Source organism: Naumovozyma dairenensis, chromosome 5 (assembly GCF_000227115.2).
Source record: "Naumovozyma dairenensis CBS 421 chromosome 5, complete genome".
Classification (NCBI taxonomy): domain Eukaryota; kingdom Fungi; phylum Ascomycota; class Saccharomycetes; order Saccharomycetales; family Saccharomycetaceae; genus Naumovozyma; species Naumovozyma dairenensis.
This window is the reverse complement of record NC_016483.1, coordinates 428,095-450,328: the sequence shown is the minus strand read 5'-3', so window position 1 is coordinate 450,328 and position 22,234 is coordinate 428,095. Positions and strand designations below refer to the sequence as shown.

The 22,234-nt window shown below is 32.8% G+C and overlaps 9 protein-coding genes across 9 annotated transcripts; 5 read left to right on the top strand and 4 right to left on the bottom strand.

Moving 5' to 3' along the window:
• Window positions 1–107: 107 nt before the first annotated feature.
• NDAI0E02180 (nicotinate phosphoribosyltransferase) lies at window positions 108–1,400 on the top strand (the record flags this gene model as incomplete). The annotated part of the gene is made up of 1 exon (XM_003670230.1): window positions 108–1,400. The coding sequence occupies one exon, from the start codon at window positions 108–110 to the stop codon at window positions 1,398–1,400; it is 1,293 nt and encodes a 430-aa protein (XP_003670278.1).
• A 620-nt stretch (window positions 1,401–2,020) lies between these two features.
• Window positions 2,021–5,110, top strand: KAP120 (karyopherin KAP120; the record flags this gene model as incomplete). Its single annotated transcript, XM_003670229.1, has 1 exon — window positions 2,021–5,110. One exon carries the CDS (start codon window positions 2,021–2,023, stop codon window positions 5,108–5,110), a length of 3,090 nt encoding a protein of 1,029 aa, XP_003670277.1.
• Window positions 5,111–5,369: 259 nt separating this feature from the next.
• Window positions 5,370–8,723, bottom strand: PTP2 (tyrosine protein phosphatase PTP2; the record flags this gene model as incomplete). Its single annotated transcript, XM_003670228.1, has 1 exon — window positions 5,370–8,723. The coding sequence occupies one exon, from the start codon at window positions 8,721–8,723 to the stop codon at window positions 5,370–5,372; it is 3,354 nt and encodes a 1,117-aa protein (XP_003670276.1).
• Window positions 8,724–9,646: 923 nt separating this feature from the next.
• Window positions 9,647–10,828, top strand: NDAI0E02150 (uncharacterized protein; the record flags this gene model as incomplete). Its single annotated transcript, XM_003670227.1, has 1 exon — window positions 9,647–10,828. The coding sequence occupies one exon, from the start codon at window positions 9,647–9,649 to the stop codon at window positions 10,826–10,828; it is 1,182 nt and encodes a 393-aa protein (XP_003670275.1).
• Window positions 10,829–11,028: 200 nt separating this feature from the next.
• On the bottom strand, window positions 11,029–12,429 carry RNY1 (ribonuclease T2; the record flags this gene model as incomplete). Its single annotated transcript, XM_003670226.1, has 1 exon — window positions 11,029–12,429. One exon carries the CDS (start codon window positions 12,427–12,429, stop codon window positions 11,029–11,031), a length of 1,401 nt encoding a protein of 466 aa, XP_003670274.1.
• Window positions 12,430–13,133: 704 nt separating this feature from the next.
• Window positions 13,134–14,702, bottom strand: TFB2 (TFIIH/NER complex subunit TFB2; the record flags this gene model as incomplete). Its single annotated transcript, XM_003670225.1, has 1 exon — window positions 13,134–14,702. One exon carries the CDS (start codon window positions 14,700–14,702, stop codon window positions 13,134–13,136), a length of 1,569 nt encoding a protein of 522 aa, XP_003670273.1.
• Window positions 14,703–14,994: 292 nt separating this feature from the next.
• Window positions 14,995–15,855, bottom strand: MEI5 (Mei5p; the record flags this gene model as incomplete). Its single annotated transcript, XM_003670224.1, has 1 exon — window positions 14,995–15,855. One exon carries the CDS (start codon window positions 15,853–15,855, stop codon window positions 14,995–14,997), a length of 861 nt encoding a protein of 286 aa, XP_003670272.1.
• A 773-nt stretch (window positions 15,856–16,628) lies between these two features.
• Window positions 16,629–19,340, top strand: RAD53 (serine/threonine/tyrosine protein kinase RAD53; the record flags this gene model as incomplete). Its single annotated transcript, XM_003670223.1, has 1 exon — window positions 16,629–19,340. One exon carries the CDS (start codon window positions 16,629–16,631, stop codon window positions 19,338–19,340), a length of 2,712 nt encoding a protein of 903 aa, XP_003670271.1.
• A 469-nt stretch (window positions 19,341–19,809) lies between these two features.
• Window positions 19,810–21,036, top strand: PEP4 (proteinase A; the record flags this gene model as incomplete). The annotated part of the gene is made up of 1 exon (XM_003670222.1): window positions 19,810–21,036. One exon carries the CDS (start codon window positions 19,810–19,812, stop codon window positions 21,034–21,036), a length of 1,227 nt encoding a protein of 408 aa, XP_003670270.1.
• Window positions 21,037–22,234: the final 1,198 nt, after the last annotated feature.

The following is a 22,234-nucleotide window of genomic DNA, read 5'->3' as shown; positions in this document are numbered from 1 at the left end:
CAACTTCGATACAATTTAAAAAAGAAAAGTATTGATAGAATTTTCTTTCCAACCTAAAAGATTAATAACAAGAATAGCAAATTACAAGTCAAATAAAGCTATCAATCATGTCCGAACCTGTTATTACTTCGCTTTTAGATACAGACATGTATAAGATTACCATGCATGCAGCAGTGTTTACGAATTTCCCAAATGCTAATGTGATTTACAAATATACCAACAGATCTTCACAAATGTCATTCAACGAACCAGCCATAAATTGGTTAAAGGAACAGATTAAATATTTAGCCGATTTACGATTCCAACCGGATGAAATCGCATATCTTAAGGAAGTCATCCCATATTTACCAAATGATTATCTGGAATATATTGGTTCTGAAAACTTCGCATTAGATCCGTCATCCCAAATTAAATTTTCCTCGACCCAAAAACCAGGTACCAATCACTATGATATAAATTTACTTATTGAAGGTAATTGGAAAGATACAATATTATACGAAATCCCACTTTTAGCACTTGTATCAGAAGCATATTTCAAATTCGTTGATACCGACTGGGATTATACAAATCAGATTGAAAATGCTCAACAAAAGGCAAAGAAACTTTTCCAAGGAGGATTACAATTTAGTGAATTTGGTACTAGACGCCGTAGATCGTTAAAGACCCAAGACTTAGTCTTACAAGGGATCCTAAAGGCAATAAATGAAGATATTTCCAAAGGTTACGATAAATTACTACTAGGTACTTCTAATGTCTTATTTGCTAAAAATTTTGGGTTGAAACCTATTGGTACTGTGGCTCATGAATGGGTCATGGGTGTGGCAGCAATATCAAATGACTATATCAATGCTAATAAAGATTCCATGGATTATTGGATCAAGACATTTGGGGCCCAAAATGCGGGCTTAGCATTAACTGATACTTTTGGTACTGACGATTTCTTAAAATCTTTCTATCCACCATACTCAGATGCATACGTTGGTGTTAGGCAAGATTCAGGTGATCCTGAAAAATATGCCGAGAAAATTGCTCATCATTATTTAGACGTCTTGAAATTACCTAAATTTAGTAAATCTATTTGTTTCTCTGATTCTTTGAATGTTGAGAAAGCGATCAAATATAATGACGCAGCTCAAAGGAATGGATTACTAGCTACATTTGGTATTGGTACACATTTCACAAATGATTTCCAAAAGAAATCAAATCCAAATGAAAAAAGTGAACCATTAAATATTGTTATTAAATTATTGAAAGTAAATGGAAATCATGCTGTCAAGATCTCAGATAATCTAGGTAAGAACATGGGGGATCCTGCTACTGTTAGAAGAGTCAAAGAGGAATTAGGATATATTGAGCATAAATGGTCAGGAGATAATGAAGCTCATAGATGGACCACTTGATAATAATATCCTTTTTCAGTTGTTTACACTAAACATATTTCTATAGACTGACTATAGTTATAACACAGAATTTATACATTATGTAACGTTATATCATCCCCTTTTTTCCCGTACGTCTTCAATTATAAAGGAAGCACCATCTTCATGAGAACATTAATCGTCATCACAATCCATCATGAAACACTTCATCAATATATATTGCAACTTTATTCACACATTCACTCACTCATTTGTTCAATTGTAACTCTAAACTAGCTTCATTATTATTATTCTTATATAACCCGGTCGCATTAACAAAAAAATCTTTCTACGAAAGATGAGAAAGAGGATCTTATCAAATTTAAAGACCAATAAAAAATGGAGCAAGTAAAATTTTATATTCAACCTATAAACTAATTTCAGCTTTATAGTTTAGTCTTGTAGTCTACTTGCGTATATTAATAATTCATTGGACCAGTTTTCAAAGTTTTAATTGCATGGAGTGGGACCCTTACCTTTTATCATAAGTGATTTATATTCAGCTAGAAACCAGGTCAAGCACAAACGTTCATTAGCATATAAATATCTATCAAGAGAAACAATTTACCTACAATTCTTACCACAATTCTTTAAAACCTGTCATGTCTAATACAGCTACATTGACAGAATTGGCTGTCCTTCAAACGTTGGAACAAGCAGGGAACCCACAACAAGCAGGTTCTCAAGTACAGAAATCTGCTGAACAACAATTAAAACAATGGGAAATTCAACCTGGATACCACTACTATTTACAGTCTATTTATTTAGATCTCTCTAATACACTACAATCAAGATGGTTAGCAGCCATCCAATTTAAAAATGGGGTCGACAGATATTGGAGATCATCAAGAGTCCACGCTATTAATAAAGACGAAAAGGCTTCTATAAGAGCAAGATTGTTCGAACTCATTGACGAACAAAATAACCAGCTAGGTATACAATACGCCCAAGCAATTGCTAAGATTGCTCGTTTGGATTTCCCAGCAGAATGGCCTGATTTGTTCGAACACTTAGAATCTTTATTAAGTGACCATAACGTAAGATGTAATAACGTTAAAGTGTATAATATGTTGATGTATATTAACCAAATTATTAAAGTGTTAGGTACGGCAAGAATTGGTAGATGTAAACCAGCTATGCAAAGTAAAGTTCCATTAATCTTCCCCTTAATTGTTAGAATTTATCTAGAATCATTTGATGATTGGACTAAATCAAAAAGTTTAAGCGATGACGATTTATCTAAATTACAAGTTTCATATCTGTCGTTGAAAGTCTTGAGAAGAATAGTTTGTGAAGGTTATGAACGTCCTCAAAAAGATGAATCTGTTTGTGAATTTATGAAACTTTCCATTACTCATTTCGAATTATTATTAGCCAACCAAGAATTTTTCAATAAATTCGACCTTTATGAAAAATTTATCAAATGTTATGGTAAATTATATTATAATTTAGTCACTTCAAGCCCTGCAAATTTCATCCTATTACCATGCTCTACTTCAATATTGATAGTTTACACTAAATTACTTTTCGAAAAAGCCCAAATTGTTTACCAAGAAAATGTTGATGTCACAGGTGACTTTTGGGAGCATGCAGCAATTAGAGGCTTCCTACTTTTGAAAAGAGTGATCAATTTCACAAATAAAAAAGGCGTCATTACTTTGAAAGTAAGAAGCGATAAAGCTAGCATTGAATCATCAATAATGAAAATCAATAATGAATTTCTTCATGAAAATTTAGTGAAGAAATTATTAGATGTACTTATGGATTGGTATTTAAAATTAAGGCCTAGCGAATTAGAAAGTTGGTTCTTAGATCCAGAAGAATGGATTAATGAACAAATTGTAGCTAGTTATGAATATCAAATTAGACCATGTGCTGAAAATTTCTTCCAAGATTTAATTAACTCTTTCCCAGAATTATTGGTTCCATACCTGTTGAACAAAATTGAAAATGAAGCTAACCATTTGGGGGATGATTTGGATGGATTTTTGAAAAAAGATGCCATATACGCAAGTTTCCAATTAAGTGCCTCAGCGGTAAGTGATATGGTTGATTTCGACAGGTTACTTGTTCAAGTTTTCTTACCAGAAGCTTCAAACAACAATACACAACCTGATCAGTTAAAGATTATAAGAAGGAGAGTGGCACTTATCATACACGAATGGTCTACCGTAAAATGTTCCGAACAAAGTAAAGCATTATGTTACGAATTTTTTAAAAATGTTCTAGCTTCTGATGAGGATAAAGTTGTTCAATTAACAGTTGTACAATCATTAAGAACTATGATTGATGATTGGAATTTTAATAAAGATGTATTTGAACCTTTTTTGACTGATATAGTTACCGTATTGCTACGAAAAATATTGCCCTCTGTATCATTAACAGAAACGAGAATGTACGTTTTGAACACATTAAGTGATATTATTTCACAAACCAAACCATTAATCGATCAAAAACTTTTAATTGAAATACTTCAAGTGGTACCAAATCTTTGGGAACATGCTGCAAATAATACATCAGAATCCATCTTAGCGAACACATTATTAAGATTATTAAAATATTTGGCCATATCATTAGGTCCACATTCTTACTTGACATGGGATATTGCTATTCCAATTATTTCCGTTGCATGTAATCCAGAATCTTCGCATTATCAACTCTTGAATGAAGATGGTTACGAACTATGGGGTGCTCTTTTACAAAATTATTCACCAAAGGAACAATCGTTTAATACTACATTCATTGATTTACTACCCTATTTAGAATTTGGAATTGAAGCTCATACTGAGATTTTACCGACATTATTAGAATTAATCAGAAGTTACATGTTAATATTGACACAAGAACAAATCTTTGCATGTGAATCATTTCAAAGAATATTCACAGAAATTGCCAGATTTTTACTGAAGTTAAGAGAAGATTCATTCGAATTAATCTTACAAATCTGGGAGATATTAGTCCTTGCTAACGAATCAGATTATGAAAATGCACTATTAACTAATTTCTATCAGGCAAATATTCTTTCATCATTATTTGATAGCGTTTTCAAAGAGGAACGATTATCGAATTACCAATGTGGTCAAATTTTACAAATTATTGCAAGAATAAGTTATGCGAACCCTGATGCATTATTAGAGTTTTTACAAAATTATCATTCACAACTACCAACTATGAATGAGAATTCTTTACTACCAATTCATGACAGAAGATGTGTTTATGGTGATATGACTTTTGAACAAGTTATCCAACGGTTCATTTCTATTTGGATAGTTTGTTTTAAAGATATTTATGATCCTAAATTTAAAAAGGTTCATATTCTTGGGATTTCAAGTTTATTAAGAAGTAAAATATTAGTGGTGTTAACAGAATTTGAAAATATTATAAGTTTATGGATTGATATCTTGGAGGAAATTAATGAAACAAGTGATGGTGATTGTGAGAAATATCATTTGAATGATATTGTTACGGAACAATCAATGTCTTATCATCCATTAACTTCGGAACAATTAAGAGAACATGAATTGAGTAAAAATAATGATCCTGTTCATAACATTAGTTTGAAAGAATTTATCGAACAAACTCTGAGATTTTTAGAAGACTTTTTAGGTATGGGAAGATATAATGAACTTTTATCCAATGTTAATCCAAATTTAATTGAGAATTTAAAGTTATTCTTATCATTGAAGAAATAACCCTAATCAAGGAAAATATACATTTATGTATCTAATGTTAGCACTGTATGCCATATAATATTTTTTTAAATAATAAAGAAAAGAAAAGAATAGAACTTTTCTTTTTATTATTTCTAAAGTTATGTTTTTAAGAAGTAAGAACAATGTAAATATTTTAGAAAAATGTGAATATATTAAAAAGTATAAAATAATATCTATAAACTACGTATGTATAAAATAAAATTGGTCCTAAAGCTACTAAAACTTAGACGGAAGGCTCCTAGGTAATAATATTCTCTCTTGACAATGCAAAATATTGTAGAATGGATTCATAACAAGTGATATACTGAGTCAAATTTTGAACCATTGAAATTCTTTGTTTTCTTAATTCATTAACAACTATGAAAATCAAATCATGTTTCATATTCCAAACATCAATGTTATTTGAACTATTCTTGGAATTTGTTAAGATATTGATTAAGAAATCCAAAGTAATGAAAACACCTGTTCTACCACAACCTGCTGAACAATGAACTAACAATGGAGAATCATATTTTTTAATTATCGTCCCATCTTTTTGCATCTTGGAATAGATTTCATGTAAATTGTCATCATTGATTGAATTTTTTTCCCATTGTTCGATGAAAGTTAAGGGATTTTCCAACAACAATACATCTTTGATTTTCAATATTTTTAAAAGGTCAGTCATCACAATACTACAAGAATCTAACCATTTTGTATATTGTAATTGGAAAACAATGGAGGAACAACACGATGATGTATTTGATTTACATTTAGTTACTTGGAAAATTCTTAAAATGAGACCATCTAATTTACTAAAATTTTGTAAACATTTGATCACTTTTACTTTATAATTAGAATAATTTTGATTATTCCAATATATGTCCCATTTTTTCATTGCTAATTCATCATCGGAATTTAATGATATAATAATCTTAATATTATTAGAGATGACGACTTTCCAAAAATCATCCATTGTGGAAGGTAATGGTGCCTGTGTGGCCAAATAATTAAAATCTGGATTGATTTGTGGTAGTTTTAAATAATTTGCATTAAAGTAATCATCGAATGATACTGATTTTCTGTCAATATTTAACTGGGGATAGTTTGATAAACCATCTGATGAAATCCGTCTGTTACTATTTTGTGTGGAGGACGAAGAAGAAGAGGAAGAAACAGAGAAATGATGTGACCCAGGAGGAACTAAGTTTGCTGTTGTGGATTTATCAGACGGTGTGACCGTTGATTTAGAAGTATAAGAAGATGATAATGGAAATTTCGATGATGCTGAAGAGGAGAATGATGAAGATGTTAGTAATGGTGGTGGTATTGAATCTCTATTAAAGTATGACGAATTTCTTCTTTTCCTCACTAAAGTTAAAATTGAATTGGAAGAATTTGTAACAGAAGAAGAAGTGTCAATATTATTACCTGTTGGTTCACCACTAAGGCTTCTTCTATCGTTATTATTGGGTAAATTCTGTTCAAATAATTGTGTTGAAGAAGAATTGTTCCTCATAAGAACATTATTCGAGTTTGAAGTTACCTCTCCAATATCGTTATTCTTGTTCATCATCATTGTAGGTGCCTTTGTCATGGAATATTTGATAGAAGAAGAAGAAGAGGATAATGATGACGATGACGATGGCGATGATGAAGAAGAGATATTATTCTTGTTATGACTATAGGTATTATTATTATTTTCCATTAAGGACATGAGACTTGATTTACTATTAGTTTTTGACCCAATGGGTGATGGTTGTAATTTGACTCTAGTATGTTCATAAGGTAATATATTTGAATATCTATTTTTAGCGAATGATTGAATACCTTGTGACACTTCATAATTATCTGATGGTGTCGTTGCTAGAATATCTACGGTGTTACTACCTGTGCGGTTACTATATGGATCTGAGTACGGAGATAGTAGAGATTTTTGTGATGTTGTAGACGACGATGATGATATTGTAGATGAACTACTATTGGTATTACTTGTTGCTTTTGTCCCAGCTTCATTTGGAATATCTTCTATAGTAATAACAAGAGGTGGTAATTTTGGTTGATATTCGTTTACCTTCTTGTCCTTGTTTTGGTCTGATTTAATATGCTTCATACAATTATATTTAATATTATCATCACCATCCTTACTAATATCATTATTGTTATTAGTTTCTGGTTCAGTTGTATGAGTTTGTTCTTTTTTGACTTTTTTGAATTGTTTTTGTAAATGAAGTAGCGAATAAATTTTATGATATGAGGATACGGAAGATAAAGATTGTTTTTGACCTGTATGATTTGCTTGGGTTGTATTAGTATTCTTAGTATATTCATTAACTATATTGTTGTTTTCGTCATTTTTCTTTTCTTTCAATGATATATCTTTGTTGTTGTTGTAATTGTTGATATTACTGCCTGTAGGAGTATGAGTGATACCTGTTCTTAAAGACTTGGATAATCTTTGAACTTCTAAATTCTCCAATAAATTGAACTTATTACATAATGATTCGAGGATATGATTAATTTGATCTCTTTGCGTATATTTCCTCAACCATAGAGGTAAAGATGAATCATTATCTTTAATGGATTTTGGGATAACAAAGGTGAAATATCTTCTCAGTGAAGTCGGAGAATATATTACTGAATCCTTTTTCAATGACTGCACGAATAAACGATTTGTTGGGTTTGGAGGAGGTATTTGTAATTTCAAATTAAATTTTCTACTATTGTTTGTCGTTGGTTTAATTGCAGATGCTGAATTTTGCTGTACTATCGGTGTCCTAGAAAGATAACATGGCGTTATATTGTTTGATTGTGTACTCTTATTAGATAGATCCAAGTCATCATCAGATGAATGGTCTAGTAGAAAGATATGTTTCGAAATATTTGGATATTTTTCATCTAAAAATGTTTTGAATTTTGTAATTAAGAAATAGGTTGAAGGATTACAATTTTGTAAATTATTTGAGTTATCATCATAAAATATGAAATATTGGAACTTATTTATGAGATTTAAAATTTCGGGTATTTTCCTTTCTGATAAAGTTGTTTTCAATAACTTTTCGAAATTAAAAGATGGTCTTTTCAAAAGAGTACTTGGGAAAGTTAAATGTACACAATATACGACATCATCGTTTTTGTCTTTTGTACTTGTATTTGTATTTATATTTGTATTTGTAACTGTTTCTATATTATGGGCGTGGGAGCCATTCCGTATTAAATTTGATAGTGAGATAGAATTCGTGTCAAGGTGATTTGAATTCGAGTTATCAGGAGATAATAGAACTCTTTCATGGCAGGTTAAGTCAAAAATAAGAAGTTTGTCCATTTCTTTGGAAAATTTAGTTAATATTTTAGGTCCAGATATGGTAGTTAAACCTTCAATATGATATTGCGCAGTTGTTAAATCCAGTACATTTTTCCCTTTCCTTTGTTGCATTGGGAACGGTTTCGAACGATCCAGTAGAGGATGAGGATGATATCCGGTATTCATCTGTGGGACAATATTCAAACTATAGCTTGGATCCATGTTTTCTTGATTTATGTCAACAACTTTTTTGGGACTATATTGAAATAAGTTTGAAGTAGTAATGGTATTTTTGTCATATCTATCCATTTAATACCGATCTCGATCTCGATATGATATGATATGATATGATTTGATGTAGTTTGATGCTGTATGGAATGAAGTAGTAAGGCTATGTGTGGTGTACCTATCTACTATTTTAATTTAATAAATGTTATCTTATCTCCTGTATATGTTCCAGACCGTGATGTCTTAAAGTGTTAAAAGAATGTGTAGTTCCTAGTGTTTCAGTAAAGCAGGACAGTCACAAAGCAGCAAAAGGGATAAAAAAAACGACAGTTTATTCGAGATATTTGGAACACAGGATTGTTGATCTGATCCTATTTAACAGTTTGTGTTCCTCAATATGATTATACTTTGTTCTTATTTAAACTTAGTGTATTATAGACCAGTAAGTAAGGGGATAGATAACACTGCGCATTGCGTAAAGTGGCTTATACAAATTAGACGTTTACGTATTATTACTTCTTTTCTTAATTATTATTAGAAGAAGAAGACGAAGAAGAAGAAGGAAAATTGGAAGACTTGGCGACTTTAAGGGTGTGGATGCTGTTGCTAGGGTTTACACACAATGCCCTACTTTTGTTCTAATCAGGGCTTGTCATTTTTAGACCTACCCAATAATGTAGGGTTGCGTTATAAAACCCTGTGTTTACCGAAATGGAATTAACCCTACTGACACGAAAAGGCGAAATCTTTTCAGTTTTTGTGATGTGAAAAAAATACTACAATAACAACAATAATAACAACAATAATAACAACTACAAGAACAAGAACAAGAACAACTACAAGAACAACACTACATAAAAAGGAAAACCATAATTGCAACGGAAAGTAATAAGAAAAACTATTACAGAATTCTGTCATCAATTTGTTTATTACCCTGCTTAATTGACTGAAAAAGAAAGATATCTAATCAGATTAAGAAACCTTGCTGTCAAAACAACGATAATATGTATGATAACTTACAAGCAAGCCCTGAAAGAGACGATACTTTAGAGAATTTGAAAAATGAATGTAATCTGTACATGAATCGGATTGATAGTAATGATGACGAATATGAAAATGGCAATGAATTATATCAAGACCGTGGAAGCCAAGAATACATGGAAAGGAAGAATAAGAGGTATAATATAAGTGCTAACGACACCTCTGAAGGGGGACCTAATGAAGCAATGCGTAATAATTCAATCCTTAAAGGAACATACATAGACGACTTGAATCAAAATCCCCCTAGGAGGTATAATGACATGAAGTTAAAAAGAAACCCAATCGGGGAACCATCGTCGAGGCTTTCTTCGACTGCAACTTATGTGGAGCAACAACCTGCTTTTCAACCTTCTTTATCTTCTAAAACTTCCTCTCGAACTTCATCAAAACCGACCACTTCACATTCACCATATTCATATTCGCATGGTTCGAACAATAACAGCATCAATAATAATTCTAACCAATATGATATCAATACCATACTGAAAGAATTAGAAAAATTTAAAAGTAATTTATATTCCCAACAATTAGAAATTGAAAATTTGAAACGTGATTTCAACATGGAAAAAAACAAGAACTATAGTCTGCAAACTGAATTAGAAATCAATAAATCAAATAATATTAAATTAAGTACTAAAAACTCAAAATTAGAATTGAAAATCAATACCTTGGAAAGATCAATTAATGAAATGAGAAATAATTTTTATCTACAACCGTCATTGATTCAATCACCAAATTTGTCTCCGATTCGTGCAGTCAGGAACATTAATTCCACAGGCACGACATACTCCAATCCAAATGGCATACCTTCTTCATCTTCAACTTCCACAAGAAATGGTCTTCTCTATAATAGAAGAGAAGAAAGTGAACATCCATATAATTACTATTATAATAATGATAATAATACGTCATCAAACTACCAACCTCCAACAAGGTGGAAATCAAACATGAGGAATATCCAACCTGATATCGATACTGATCCTATACCTCCTTCAAGAAACAATTACCACCATAATGATCATAAATTACCATATAATACCAGATCTCTTGATAGAAGGAATAATACAAAGAATGCCGTTCGAATGAATGCAATCAACGAAGATAGTACAGAAGCTCTCATGGCTAAAGTTCCAACAAGATTGTGATATAAATACAACATGCATTCTATTTTCCACCCATTCATTACCTGCACACAAACTGAGAGCCCAGATTTACCATACATTTTACTTACCTTTCTTTACGCTATATATATATATATATATAATAGATAGATGAATATTATAGGAAAACGTAGATTAATGTTAGACATTAATTAACATGCAGCGGACATGTATTGGTAGTAACTTCATGTTTCCACAAATCTCAATTTAAACTTCATTTTCAAGTCAGTCCCTTCATCTTTGTCATTATACAAAAATATAGGTTTCCTTACACGTCCGGATGGTTTAGAAACCGCCCCCCAATCATATAGTCCTGAATATCCGATATAATTTAAACCGGTTTTCTCATCCTTTTCGAAATCAAATTGACTAGCATATTTAACATTTTTTTGGTGACAGGTCAATTCATTGCTTTTCCCTTCATCCACGGTACAATATCCATGACGTGTTTTCAAATTATAATTACCAAATGTTGATTTGATAATTTCAAAATTAGCTGGTGTACCTTTCATCATCCATTTCCCATCTCTTATTAAAAACCCTCGAGTGTCGTCATCATTATTTTCATGTAGATTATCAACCTTTATTATTCCTCTTAGCTTGGACGGATTTGAAGGGCCTTTATCACCATCTCCAGATGGAAGATAACCTTTGGGGTAAAACTTAATGCCCTCTTCTTTACATTTTGAGAATTGTAATCTCCTAATGGAATCAATTGGAATAAAATCCTTGTTTAAAATTGTACCATTTAATAAATGATAATACCATACCTCATTTAAAACATTATTACTATCACAATTAATGAAAACATCTCTATTCTGGAACTCATTCTTTAAAGCTTTTTCAATTTGACTTTTGCTATATCGATTCTCAACGCTTGGTATAATATCATGTTTCTCTAAAAATTCAAAAGTATTTATTTTCTCAAATAAGTTAAAGGTTATATTAAAATAATCAAACACACCTTTCTTTGCATAAAGCGATTGTGATTGCCCACGGAAATTAACTTTTGTACTCCCATCACCATCATGATCCCATCGTTCATAACATTCGGGTCTAATATTTCGAATACAACTCCCATGCTTATTAAACTCATGAATCCACAAACTTTCATGATCACCATTATTACTCTTCCACAATAGTTCCAATTTATTTAACAATTTCTGACCTTCCCCCGCTCCAAACCCTTTCAATAAATGATAAACATCATCAATAAACAATTTAGAATCACAAAACTGTTCATATGATCCAAAACAATCATCTGGCCATAATCCATGCACAGTGAATGAGTCCAATGGACCTAGTTGTTCAATCAGCTGGGTCTCATTCATCCCCCTCTTACGGGGTTTATAATTCCAAAATTGTGATTGAAGAAATATACCGCCAGGGTATTCGAAACAACATTGGTCAGGAATAGTAGTCTTGTTCTCACATGTCAGAGGGCTCACAGGACATGATATTTGATTTTGAACTATACTTCTGTCAATTGAGGGGTCAGTTAGTTCTACAGCTTGTTGTTGTCCATCTGATTGGAAGTTGGGTAGTAAAGAAAAATACGGTATTGATATATCGAGCCAAAACCTCATGTTCCTTTGTACTATTTTGTTATGATGTTATGTTATTGTAGTTCTTTTTAAACTCTAATATTATATTTCTTTTGTTCGATCCTCTTCCATATGCTTGTCTTGTCGTATATTATTCTATATTAAGGGAGGCATCTCGTAACGTTGTGAACTTTTATAGATAACAGAAAATATCAATTGACCTTGGTAGTATCACCACTTCGGAATGCCCTAGAGGTGTAGATAGGAACGCTAATCAGTAATGCAATAAACAACAAACGAAATCATTATATATAATATGATTATATGTTTCTATATTAGTATATTCACCTATCAAGAAAGAAATAAAAATGATACCCCTTACTGTTGCTTTAAGCTCCAAGCTGATAAAAACAAGAGAACTTCTTAGCAACTAGTGTTTGTATTACCAACGTTATATCAATGACGAAAGTTTATTTATTCAAGGAGACAATGCTGCAACATAACCTTCGGTAAGGATGTAAACTTGAGTTCACATGCAGGGGAAATAAGTTACATATTATCTAGGACGTTCCCAATGATTTGATAGCCGATCCTAAGAAAACTTGTTACAATCAAAAAAAACCAGATGCAGATATTCTACATATATTAGATCCTATTCTAATATATTTATATATTTGATATGAAAAGATGCGTAATTTTAGCTTATAAATTATACCAAATGAAAAGAACAAGCTTATGCAATGTATTTATGGTTCTTGTTTCTTTTTCAATTTCCTCTTGGCATAATCTAACACTTGTGAATTCCCCTCTTTGGAAACAAAAAATTTCCTCTTCTTGTCATCTTTCCAAAGCAATACACCAATGTCTTGTGCATATTTATATAATGTCGTGTATTCTGTGTTATTTTCAAAATCAGAATATAATGAACCTTCATATGCAATAACTCTATCTAGCTCTAATTGCCATAATCTAATTTGATCCACTACTGTGGGAGGTAATATTTGTAATGAGTCTTTACAATTAGCATCCAATTCTAATTTCTTCTCTAATTTTTCTTCTGCTAATCTTCTCATTTGCGGATGAGCATGTGTTTCCAAATATGCAATGATTTGTTCGGCAGTGATACCATTAATTAATGCTCTTCTAATCGATTCTCTTGTTATTTGCCCTGTGACCATATTAACGAATCTAAACTTTAAATGAACGAAAAGACTTAGAATAGCAATTTGCAATGGTGAGTTAGAATAAGAATATAATTTGAAATTGGTCTCAACAATCAAAGATCCATCTGGAACATCTTGATTCTTCATCCCAACTTGATCAATAGTACCCATGATGGTATTTTCATTCTTTTTCTTCGTACCTGGTTCATATCCATTTTCATTAGCATTAGATCCAGATCTATTTTCATTTAACACACTTTCAATGGCACCTGATGCTGTCCTTACTATACTTTTCGTATCTGATGTTAACATCAATGCTAAATTTGTTGGATAAAACGTTTTTGAATTGGAAACCTTTTGGAAAACCAACCCATAATCTCTCATATCTTTTAACATAATTTTTTGAGTTTCACTTAATCCATCAATACTATAACCCTTTCCGACTTCCAAAGCACCCAACATAAAAATAAAATTTAAAACATCCACTGGATCCATATTTAACGTTTCAGATAATTTTAAATATTGTAATAATAACGTCCAGAGTTGTGAATTCAATTCTTGTAGTAGGAATTGGAACCCCTCGTTTGTAATTTTGAATTCACCAGTATTCTCTACTTCTTCCATTAATTTCGTGTGTTTTAAAAGATTCAAGACGCTCCCTGATGGAATACTTGACATTGGCGTCCCCACCATAAAATGTAAGATAGTTTCCCATTTATTTGCCGAATATTCATTCAATAGAGTTGATGTTACTACACCATTTTCATCTTCATCTGATATAATACCGAATGAATTATTAATTTGCCCACCGGTTAATGCATTTTTGAAACTTTCTCTAAATGTTGGATTTAAAATTATCATAAGTGGTCCGCCGTTACCTTTGGATGGGATGATAAGATGTAATGATTTCATGGATTTAATTGCATCTTGGAATTGTAACTTGGCATCTGGTTTAACCCATCTATCTAAATCTCGAAGTGATACTTCATTGTTGTTGAAAACCATGGACATAACAAAAAACTTGGAAAGTTGCGGTAATAATCTATATATAGCTAAACATGTGGCTGGTGATTCATAAAGTCGTGATTGAACTTGTTGCGGTATTTCCTCTAAATATTGAGTAACAGATATCTTCAGGACGTTTTCGGTCATTATTTTATTAGTAGTGGTATCTCCTCGTTTTTCACAAAGTAATATTGGTATTCGTATTATGCTTTATGTAATTGTTAGTATGCAGGGTGGGCAGGTGATACCTTTCGATATGTAATATGCTTATTGTTGCTGTCAATAATTGTTCTCTAAGAGTTATTTTAATGCTTTAGTAACATTTTCCGTTCCTTTAAGATTCGATACTCTTATTTTTCATTTACATAATGAGGCGTGCAACGCATAACTAAATTTACTTATTTAGTTAAAGAGATAAATAAAGTGCGTAAGAGGTTTACTAATGTTGACTTTGTATATCTTCTCCATCCTCGGAGGGGAAGACTAAACTATAATCGACTTTCAATCTTTTGGCTAATTGTTTCATATCCAATCCACCCTGAGAATCATTCTTAATAATACTCTGAAATTCATTTTCTAGTCTTTCCAGTTGCTTTGTCTTAAAGTTCTCTAACTCTACCAACTTATTCTCCATCTGTTCTTGATATTCCAATTGTTCATCCTTGTTCAAATTTTGAAATTCCTCTGACTCCATCACCTCCTCATAAGACTCCCTAATCCCATCATCCAAATGATATTCCAACTTTTGTTTCTCCATATTAAACTCTTTTCTAATAAACTCTTCATACCCACCCATCTTATCAATCTTACAAGATATAGAATTCAACAAATAGGACATGGTCATTTGCGATATACTTCTCCATTTCTTAATCAATTGTTGTGTGCTACCTTCACCTCCTCCTCGAGAATAATCGTTCGTTATGAATTTCTGCATCCGCTTCAATTCATTATTTTCCCGTTCGTATGATTTTATTTGGTTAACTAATTCATTATGAAGTAACATGTTTTTTTTCTTCAAGATAATTTCCTCTTGATCTGTCTTTGTAATCTTTTTATAGATCATTGGATGTGCAGTAGTAGTAGTAGTAGTAGTAGTAGTAGTGGCTTTGGGAGTGGAGCATGATCTGATTGGAGTCGATAAGGTGGATATGTTTATCAAGGTGGCGTCATCCAATTTTGGTGATTTAAAGGGACTCTTGAATTTGGATGATAAAGTCTTGTTTTCTTTTTTAGTAGTAGTAGTAGTAGTAGCAGTAGTAGAAATAGCAGTTGTTGATAAATTAATTGTAGTGTCCTCCATTGTCCTTGTATTGTATCGTTTACTTGTTAACGTCTGAAATGTCTATTGTAATGAATCTATTGTTTCCTACCTCCTACTCTTGCGTATGTTTTGAGCTATTACTTATAGAGCATACAGGAAGCTAGGCGGCTAAATTGGTTTTAATTGATAGCCCCGTTAAAAGTATCACAGATGTGGTAGCCTCATATTGGCCAAACGATAAAACATAGTCTGTACAAATGGTAAACGGAGTATATTGTATCGTCACCCAACAAGTGCGAAATGGGAGTAGGGTGGCAATATTTACTATATAAGAATTGGCAGGTCAATAGCATTGATATGACCACTCCGTACTATATATATAACTGGAATTGTTTACTGCATTCTACAGGGGTACCTAATGCTATCTGCAATAGCACGACAAAACAGTGGCAAGTACAATCATATTCGATCTCCTACTATAGCATCGCCCTATTATGCACAAGAAATAATATCAGTCATATGTTAAGTGTTGATATCTTCAGAGTTGTTCATTTATAACTTATGCATACTATTGTGAAGTAAGTAAGTTATATTCTTCTGGGTGTGAACTACTCAAAACAAACAAGCCGGTGGAAGAGAGGAAACGCGAAACAACACACAACAGGCGCGTAAAGGAAACCCCATCAATAAATGACCTTCAACATTCATCAGAAACCAACTAGATATGCCCCATCAAGTACACTCCAGCTGATCTTCACGCTATATATTCGAAGGCCGCATAGTACCCCCATCACAACTCACAATTAAAACACATGGACTACACAACTCAACCAACACAACAGGCCACTCAAGCCACTCAAAAATTCCTAATTCAAAAATTCTCACAAGAACAAATCGATGAGAATATAGTATGCCGAATTATATGTACTAATGGGACTATCCCCATCCGTGATTTGAAAGTGAAAAGTATTGCCACTATCCTGACCATGGAAACACCAATAAAGAAAATATGGACTTTCGGTAGGAACGCCAATATCGTAGATTATCATCTTGGTGATATCTCGAGACTTTCAAACAAACATTTCCAAATCTTATTAGGAGAAGATGGTAATTTATTGATTAAGGATACATCGACGAATGGGACGTGGTTGAATGGGGATAGGTTGAGAAAGGATAAGAATCAATTACTATCTCAAGGTGATGAGATTACTGTTGGAGTGGGTGTTAAAGATGATATTTTATCGTTGGTTCTTTTCATTAATGAAAAATTTAAGAAGGCATTGATGGAAAGGAAACATCATGGTGTTTCTACTTTAAATTCAAATTCAAATTCAAATTCAAATAGTGAGGATAGCAAGAAAAGTATAGATAGCATAGGTGAAGATGCGAAATTCCAAGGAATCTTTAAAGATTATGAGATTCAAGATGAAGTCGTTGGTCAAGGTGCATTTGCTACAGTGAAAAAAGCTGTCGAAAGAAGTACAGGGAAAACTTTTGCTGTGAAAATTATTAGTAAAAGGAAAGTCATGGGCTCCAATATGGATGGTGTAAGTAGAGAATTAGAGGTATTACAAAGATTAGATCATCCAAGAATAGTACGATTGAAGGGGTTTTATGAAGATCATGAAAATTACTATATGCTAATGGAATTTGTTTCAGGTGGTGATCTCATGGATTTTGTAGCCGCTCATGGTGCTGTAGGTGAAGATGCAGGTAGAGAAATCTCTAGACAAATCTTGGAAGCCATTAAATATATTCATTCTATGGGAATAAGTCATAGAGATTTAAAACCAGATAATATTTTAATTGAACAAGATGATCCTGTCCTTGTCAAGATAACAGATTTTGGTCTGGCAAAAGTACAAGACAATGGTACATTCATGAAAACATTTTGTGGTACATTAGCATATGTAGCACCTGAAATTATATCTGGTAAAAACGACGGTGAATTAAGGGAAAACGCCGATGCAAACAGTGAACGTAATGAATATTCATCTTTAGTAGATATGTGGTCCATGGGGTGTCTTGTTTATGTTATCTTGACGGGACATTTGCCCTTTAGTGGTAGTACTCAAAAGCAGCTATATAAACAAATTTCTAGAGGCTCATATCATGAGGGCCCGTTAAAGGATTTCAGAATATCAGATGAAGCAAGAGATTTTATTGATTCATTATTACAAGTAAAGCCAAATGACAGATTAACTGCAGAGAAGGCCTTAGAACATCCATGGATCAAGATGGCACAATTTTCGCAATCTTTTGTGAAGAATAACTCTGTTAATAGTGTGAATGAAACAGATGATAAAGATTCGTGTTTCCAAGTTTCACTGACAGACTCATTATCACAACAAAAGCTGTTAGAAAATATGGATGATGCGCAATATGAATTTCTGAAAGCACAAAGAAAGGAACAATTACGACAATTTGAAGATATGAATAAACCATCGCAACCAAAGGGATTTAAGATTCCAGGGAATCCACTTATTCGATATACGCAACAACCGAAAGTGCCACGTCAAAGTCAAAGTCAAAGTCAAAGTAATGAGAAAGGAAAGCTTGATAATGTATTGAAAAATAATCCCCGTCATAATAATAGTGGGAATTCGAAGAAAACTAAAAAGAAAGCAGATGGTAAATTCTTGACGTTGCGTCCTTTACGAGAAAGTAGGATTCAAGAAAGTATCCCACTTAGTCAAGGTATCAATCCATTTTTTTTTGGTAGGTCAGATGATTGCAATTGTCGGATTGAAGATAGCAGATTATCAAGAGTTCATTGTTTCATATTGAAAAAAAGACATGCTGTGGGGGATAGTATATATGAATCACCAGCGCAGGGTCTAGATGATATTTGGTATTGTCATTCAGGGTCCAATGTTAGTTATGTTAATGATATCAAATTAGAACAGGGATCTAAATGTCTTTTACAACATGGTGATGAGATCAAAATTATTTGTGATTGGCAACATAATTTTGTTATCGGATTTAAAGTGGAAATTAATGATAGTACAGGGTTATTTAATGATGGGATGTCACCATTCGAAACATCAAAAACAATACGTGCAATTGTCAGTCAAACGGATGATGAAAAATCACTAGTGAAAAGATTAATTCAAATGATGGCAATACAAAGAGCCGAAAAATCAAAGATTAAGAATGAGGGTATCATTGAAGCAATGTCGTCACCTTACAACAAGAAGGAGTCACATACCCATTTCGGTAAATTGGCTACTGCGTTTCCTAATCATATTGATAATGCTAGCCTTAAAGTCAACAATAGTAACGAACAAAACATACACGTTGACCAAATTAAGAGCAATATTGATGACGAGGTGTTATCCAGTATTGAACATAACAATGACAACAAAGAAAATGAAATTATCACGTCACCGCCGCAGGGGAATAAACTTCTCAAGAGAGTACATTCAGTCAGTTTGTCTCAATCACAAAATGATCCCGCCAAGAAAGTAAAGAGAGCGAAATTAGATCAACCAACTCAAAAACCAGACAATCTGCAATTCTTATAGAGGATAGAGATACAAATATGATTTAATTTAAATAGATACTCAATCATAAATATAATGACAGGGCTATATATACTTGATATAAAATACTCACTTCATTGATTTGTGACACAGTAATTTCCGGCATAAATACCTATTACCCGGCGGGCACCCTATTCTTTTTTATAGGTTAAAAAAACTCACGCGAGTTTAAGGGAACAAGATAAGGGATAACAGCTTTAACACTTTTGTAATACCCTCTTGGTGCTTTCTACTCTTCAGCAAGGCTCAGCTCCTAAGACAAGATAACTATATCTTTCGTCGAGAATATAATTCTAGTTTAAGTAAATCCCATATATTGAAATAAGAATTAAGAAGATTTTTTGTTTTAGCTATCGTTACTATTACTCAAAGATAATCCAAGGAAATAGAAACCATATTCATCCCCTCCCCTCCCCTCCCCTCATTACAAGAAAAAAAAAGAAAGAGAAAAATGTTTCAATTGCAATCATTAGTACCACTCGCTTTATTGCTATTGAATACATTCAACGTCGCTGATGCCAAAGTGCACACTGCTAAGATCCATAAGCAAGAATTGAGATTGAATGACGACATCCCATTCGAAGAAAGTGTCGCTAACTTGGGTCAAAAATATTTACACCAATTTGAAAAATTCAACCCGGAAGTATCCTTCTCCAGAGACCATCCATTCTTCACACAAGGAAAGAATTCTGGTCATAACATTCCATTATCCAATTACCTGAATGCTCAATATTTTGCTGATATCACATTAGGTACCCCACCCCAAAGTTTTAAGGTTATCTTAGATACAGGATCATCCAACTTGTGGGTTCCTAGTGTAGAATGTGGCTCTTTAGCTTGTTACCTACATTCTAAGTATGATCATGATAAATCTTCCAGTTATAAACCTAACGGAACTGATTTCGCTATCAGATATGGTACTGGTTCTTTAGAAGGTTACATTTCTCAAGATACTTTGAACATTGGGGATTTGAATATTCCAAAGCAAGATTTTGCTGAAGCTACCAGTGAACCTGGTTTGACTTTCGCATTCGGTAAATTCGATGGTATTTTAGGTTTGGCTTATGATAGTATTTCTGTCAATAAAGTTGTTCCACCATTTTATAATGCTATTGAACAAGAATTATTAGATGAGAAGAAATTCGCATTCTATTTGGGTGATGCTAATAAGAAGTCGGAAGATGGTGGTGAAATCACTATTGGTGGTATCGATAAAACTAAATTTAAGGGTGATATCGATTGGTTACCTGTCCGTCGTAAGGCTTACTGGGAAGTTAAATTCGAAGGTATCGGATTAGGTGACCAATTTGCAGAATTGGAAAACCATGGTGCTGCCATTGATACTGGTACTTCTTTAATCGCATTACCATCGGGTTTGGCTGAAATTATTAATACTGAGATTGGTGCTAAGAAGGGTTGGACCGGGCAATATACTGTGGAATGTGATGCAAGACCTAATTTACCAGATTTGACTTTCAATTTTAACGGTAAGAATTTCACGATTGGTCCATATGACTACACTTTGGAAGTCTCTGGATCTTGTATCTCTGCTATTATGCCAATGGATTTCCCTGAACCTGTCGGACCAATGGCTATTATTGGTGATGCCTTCCTACGTAAATATTACTCCATTTATGACTTAGAAAATAACGCAGTTGGTTTAGCTGAAGCTATTTAAATAGGACACTGATGTGGTTATTTTTCCTATTTATTCTAGGCTTTTTCTTTTTCTCTTTCTCTCAACGTAACAAAAAATATTCCCTTTGTTTCCATTCTTACGTTTCCTATTTTATGCTCTCCAATTTTATTCTTTTTTGAGCAATATTCTTACTTTATCTTTACACTATATTTTATATAACAAATAAAAAAACAAAAAAAAACGATGGTTTTGACTAATACTATTGTAGGTAGTTTTGAAGTTCCAACCAAACAAGGGCAACATTATATCGCGGAACTTTCAAAGTCTTTCTTTACAATATATATTAAATATACTCAATAGTTGTAGTCCAATAGTTATACTTATGACGATAGCACATATTTACGTATAATATTGATAGAGAATCTTAATTAGTAAACTTCCATTGCTATTTTCTCTTGATGGGTCTACGCAATTGGGAGTGTAGCCACTTTGTATATCTTTAGAGAAGGGCTCCTGGTGAAAGTGTTGTGGTCACTGTACCGCACAGTTCCTTCTGGACACGTGGCAGTAAACGTTTGGAAACCTTTACTTAGGGCAATGTTCCCCAGATAGTAGGGGTAAGTTTACAACGGGTAGAGACGAACAATATCCTTCACATGAAACAAAATAGAAAAAAAAAAGTATAAAACTCTAAGCTATAACCTAACCTACAAATTAAATAGAGCTGATCTAAACAAAAGTCTTTAAAAACGCTGGCCAAAATTCTTCCAAAAAAGAACAGAAGCAAAATAAAAATTAATGACAAGGAAGAAAATTCGATAAGTACACTATAACAATTTTGCGTGGTAACTATCACCATCGATGTTTTGATTGGTGACCCGAGTACCGTATAATCTGATTCAGCCTTCCTGTGATAGTCATATTAAAAAGTTTAACTAGGGTCAAATGTTAAAACTTCGAGGGCTATAAATCTTTTTACCGAAAGCTGCCCCCAAATTTCGAGGGTTAGTAAATTTTGGAAAAAATACTCAGTCATTTTTCAAAATAACCAGGTACGGTTTTTTCCTACAGCCATGTACAGCCTGTCGACTTCAGAAACAGAAGACGCAAATCTTTTCCGCAAAGTGAAAAATTATAACTTTAAAATTTGTCCAGTTCCACCAGATCCTCTAAGGAGAAAGGTCCTCAGAGATTATCCAATGGTTCATTACAACGAAGAAAGCTGGCGTGAGTAACT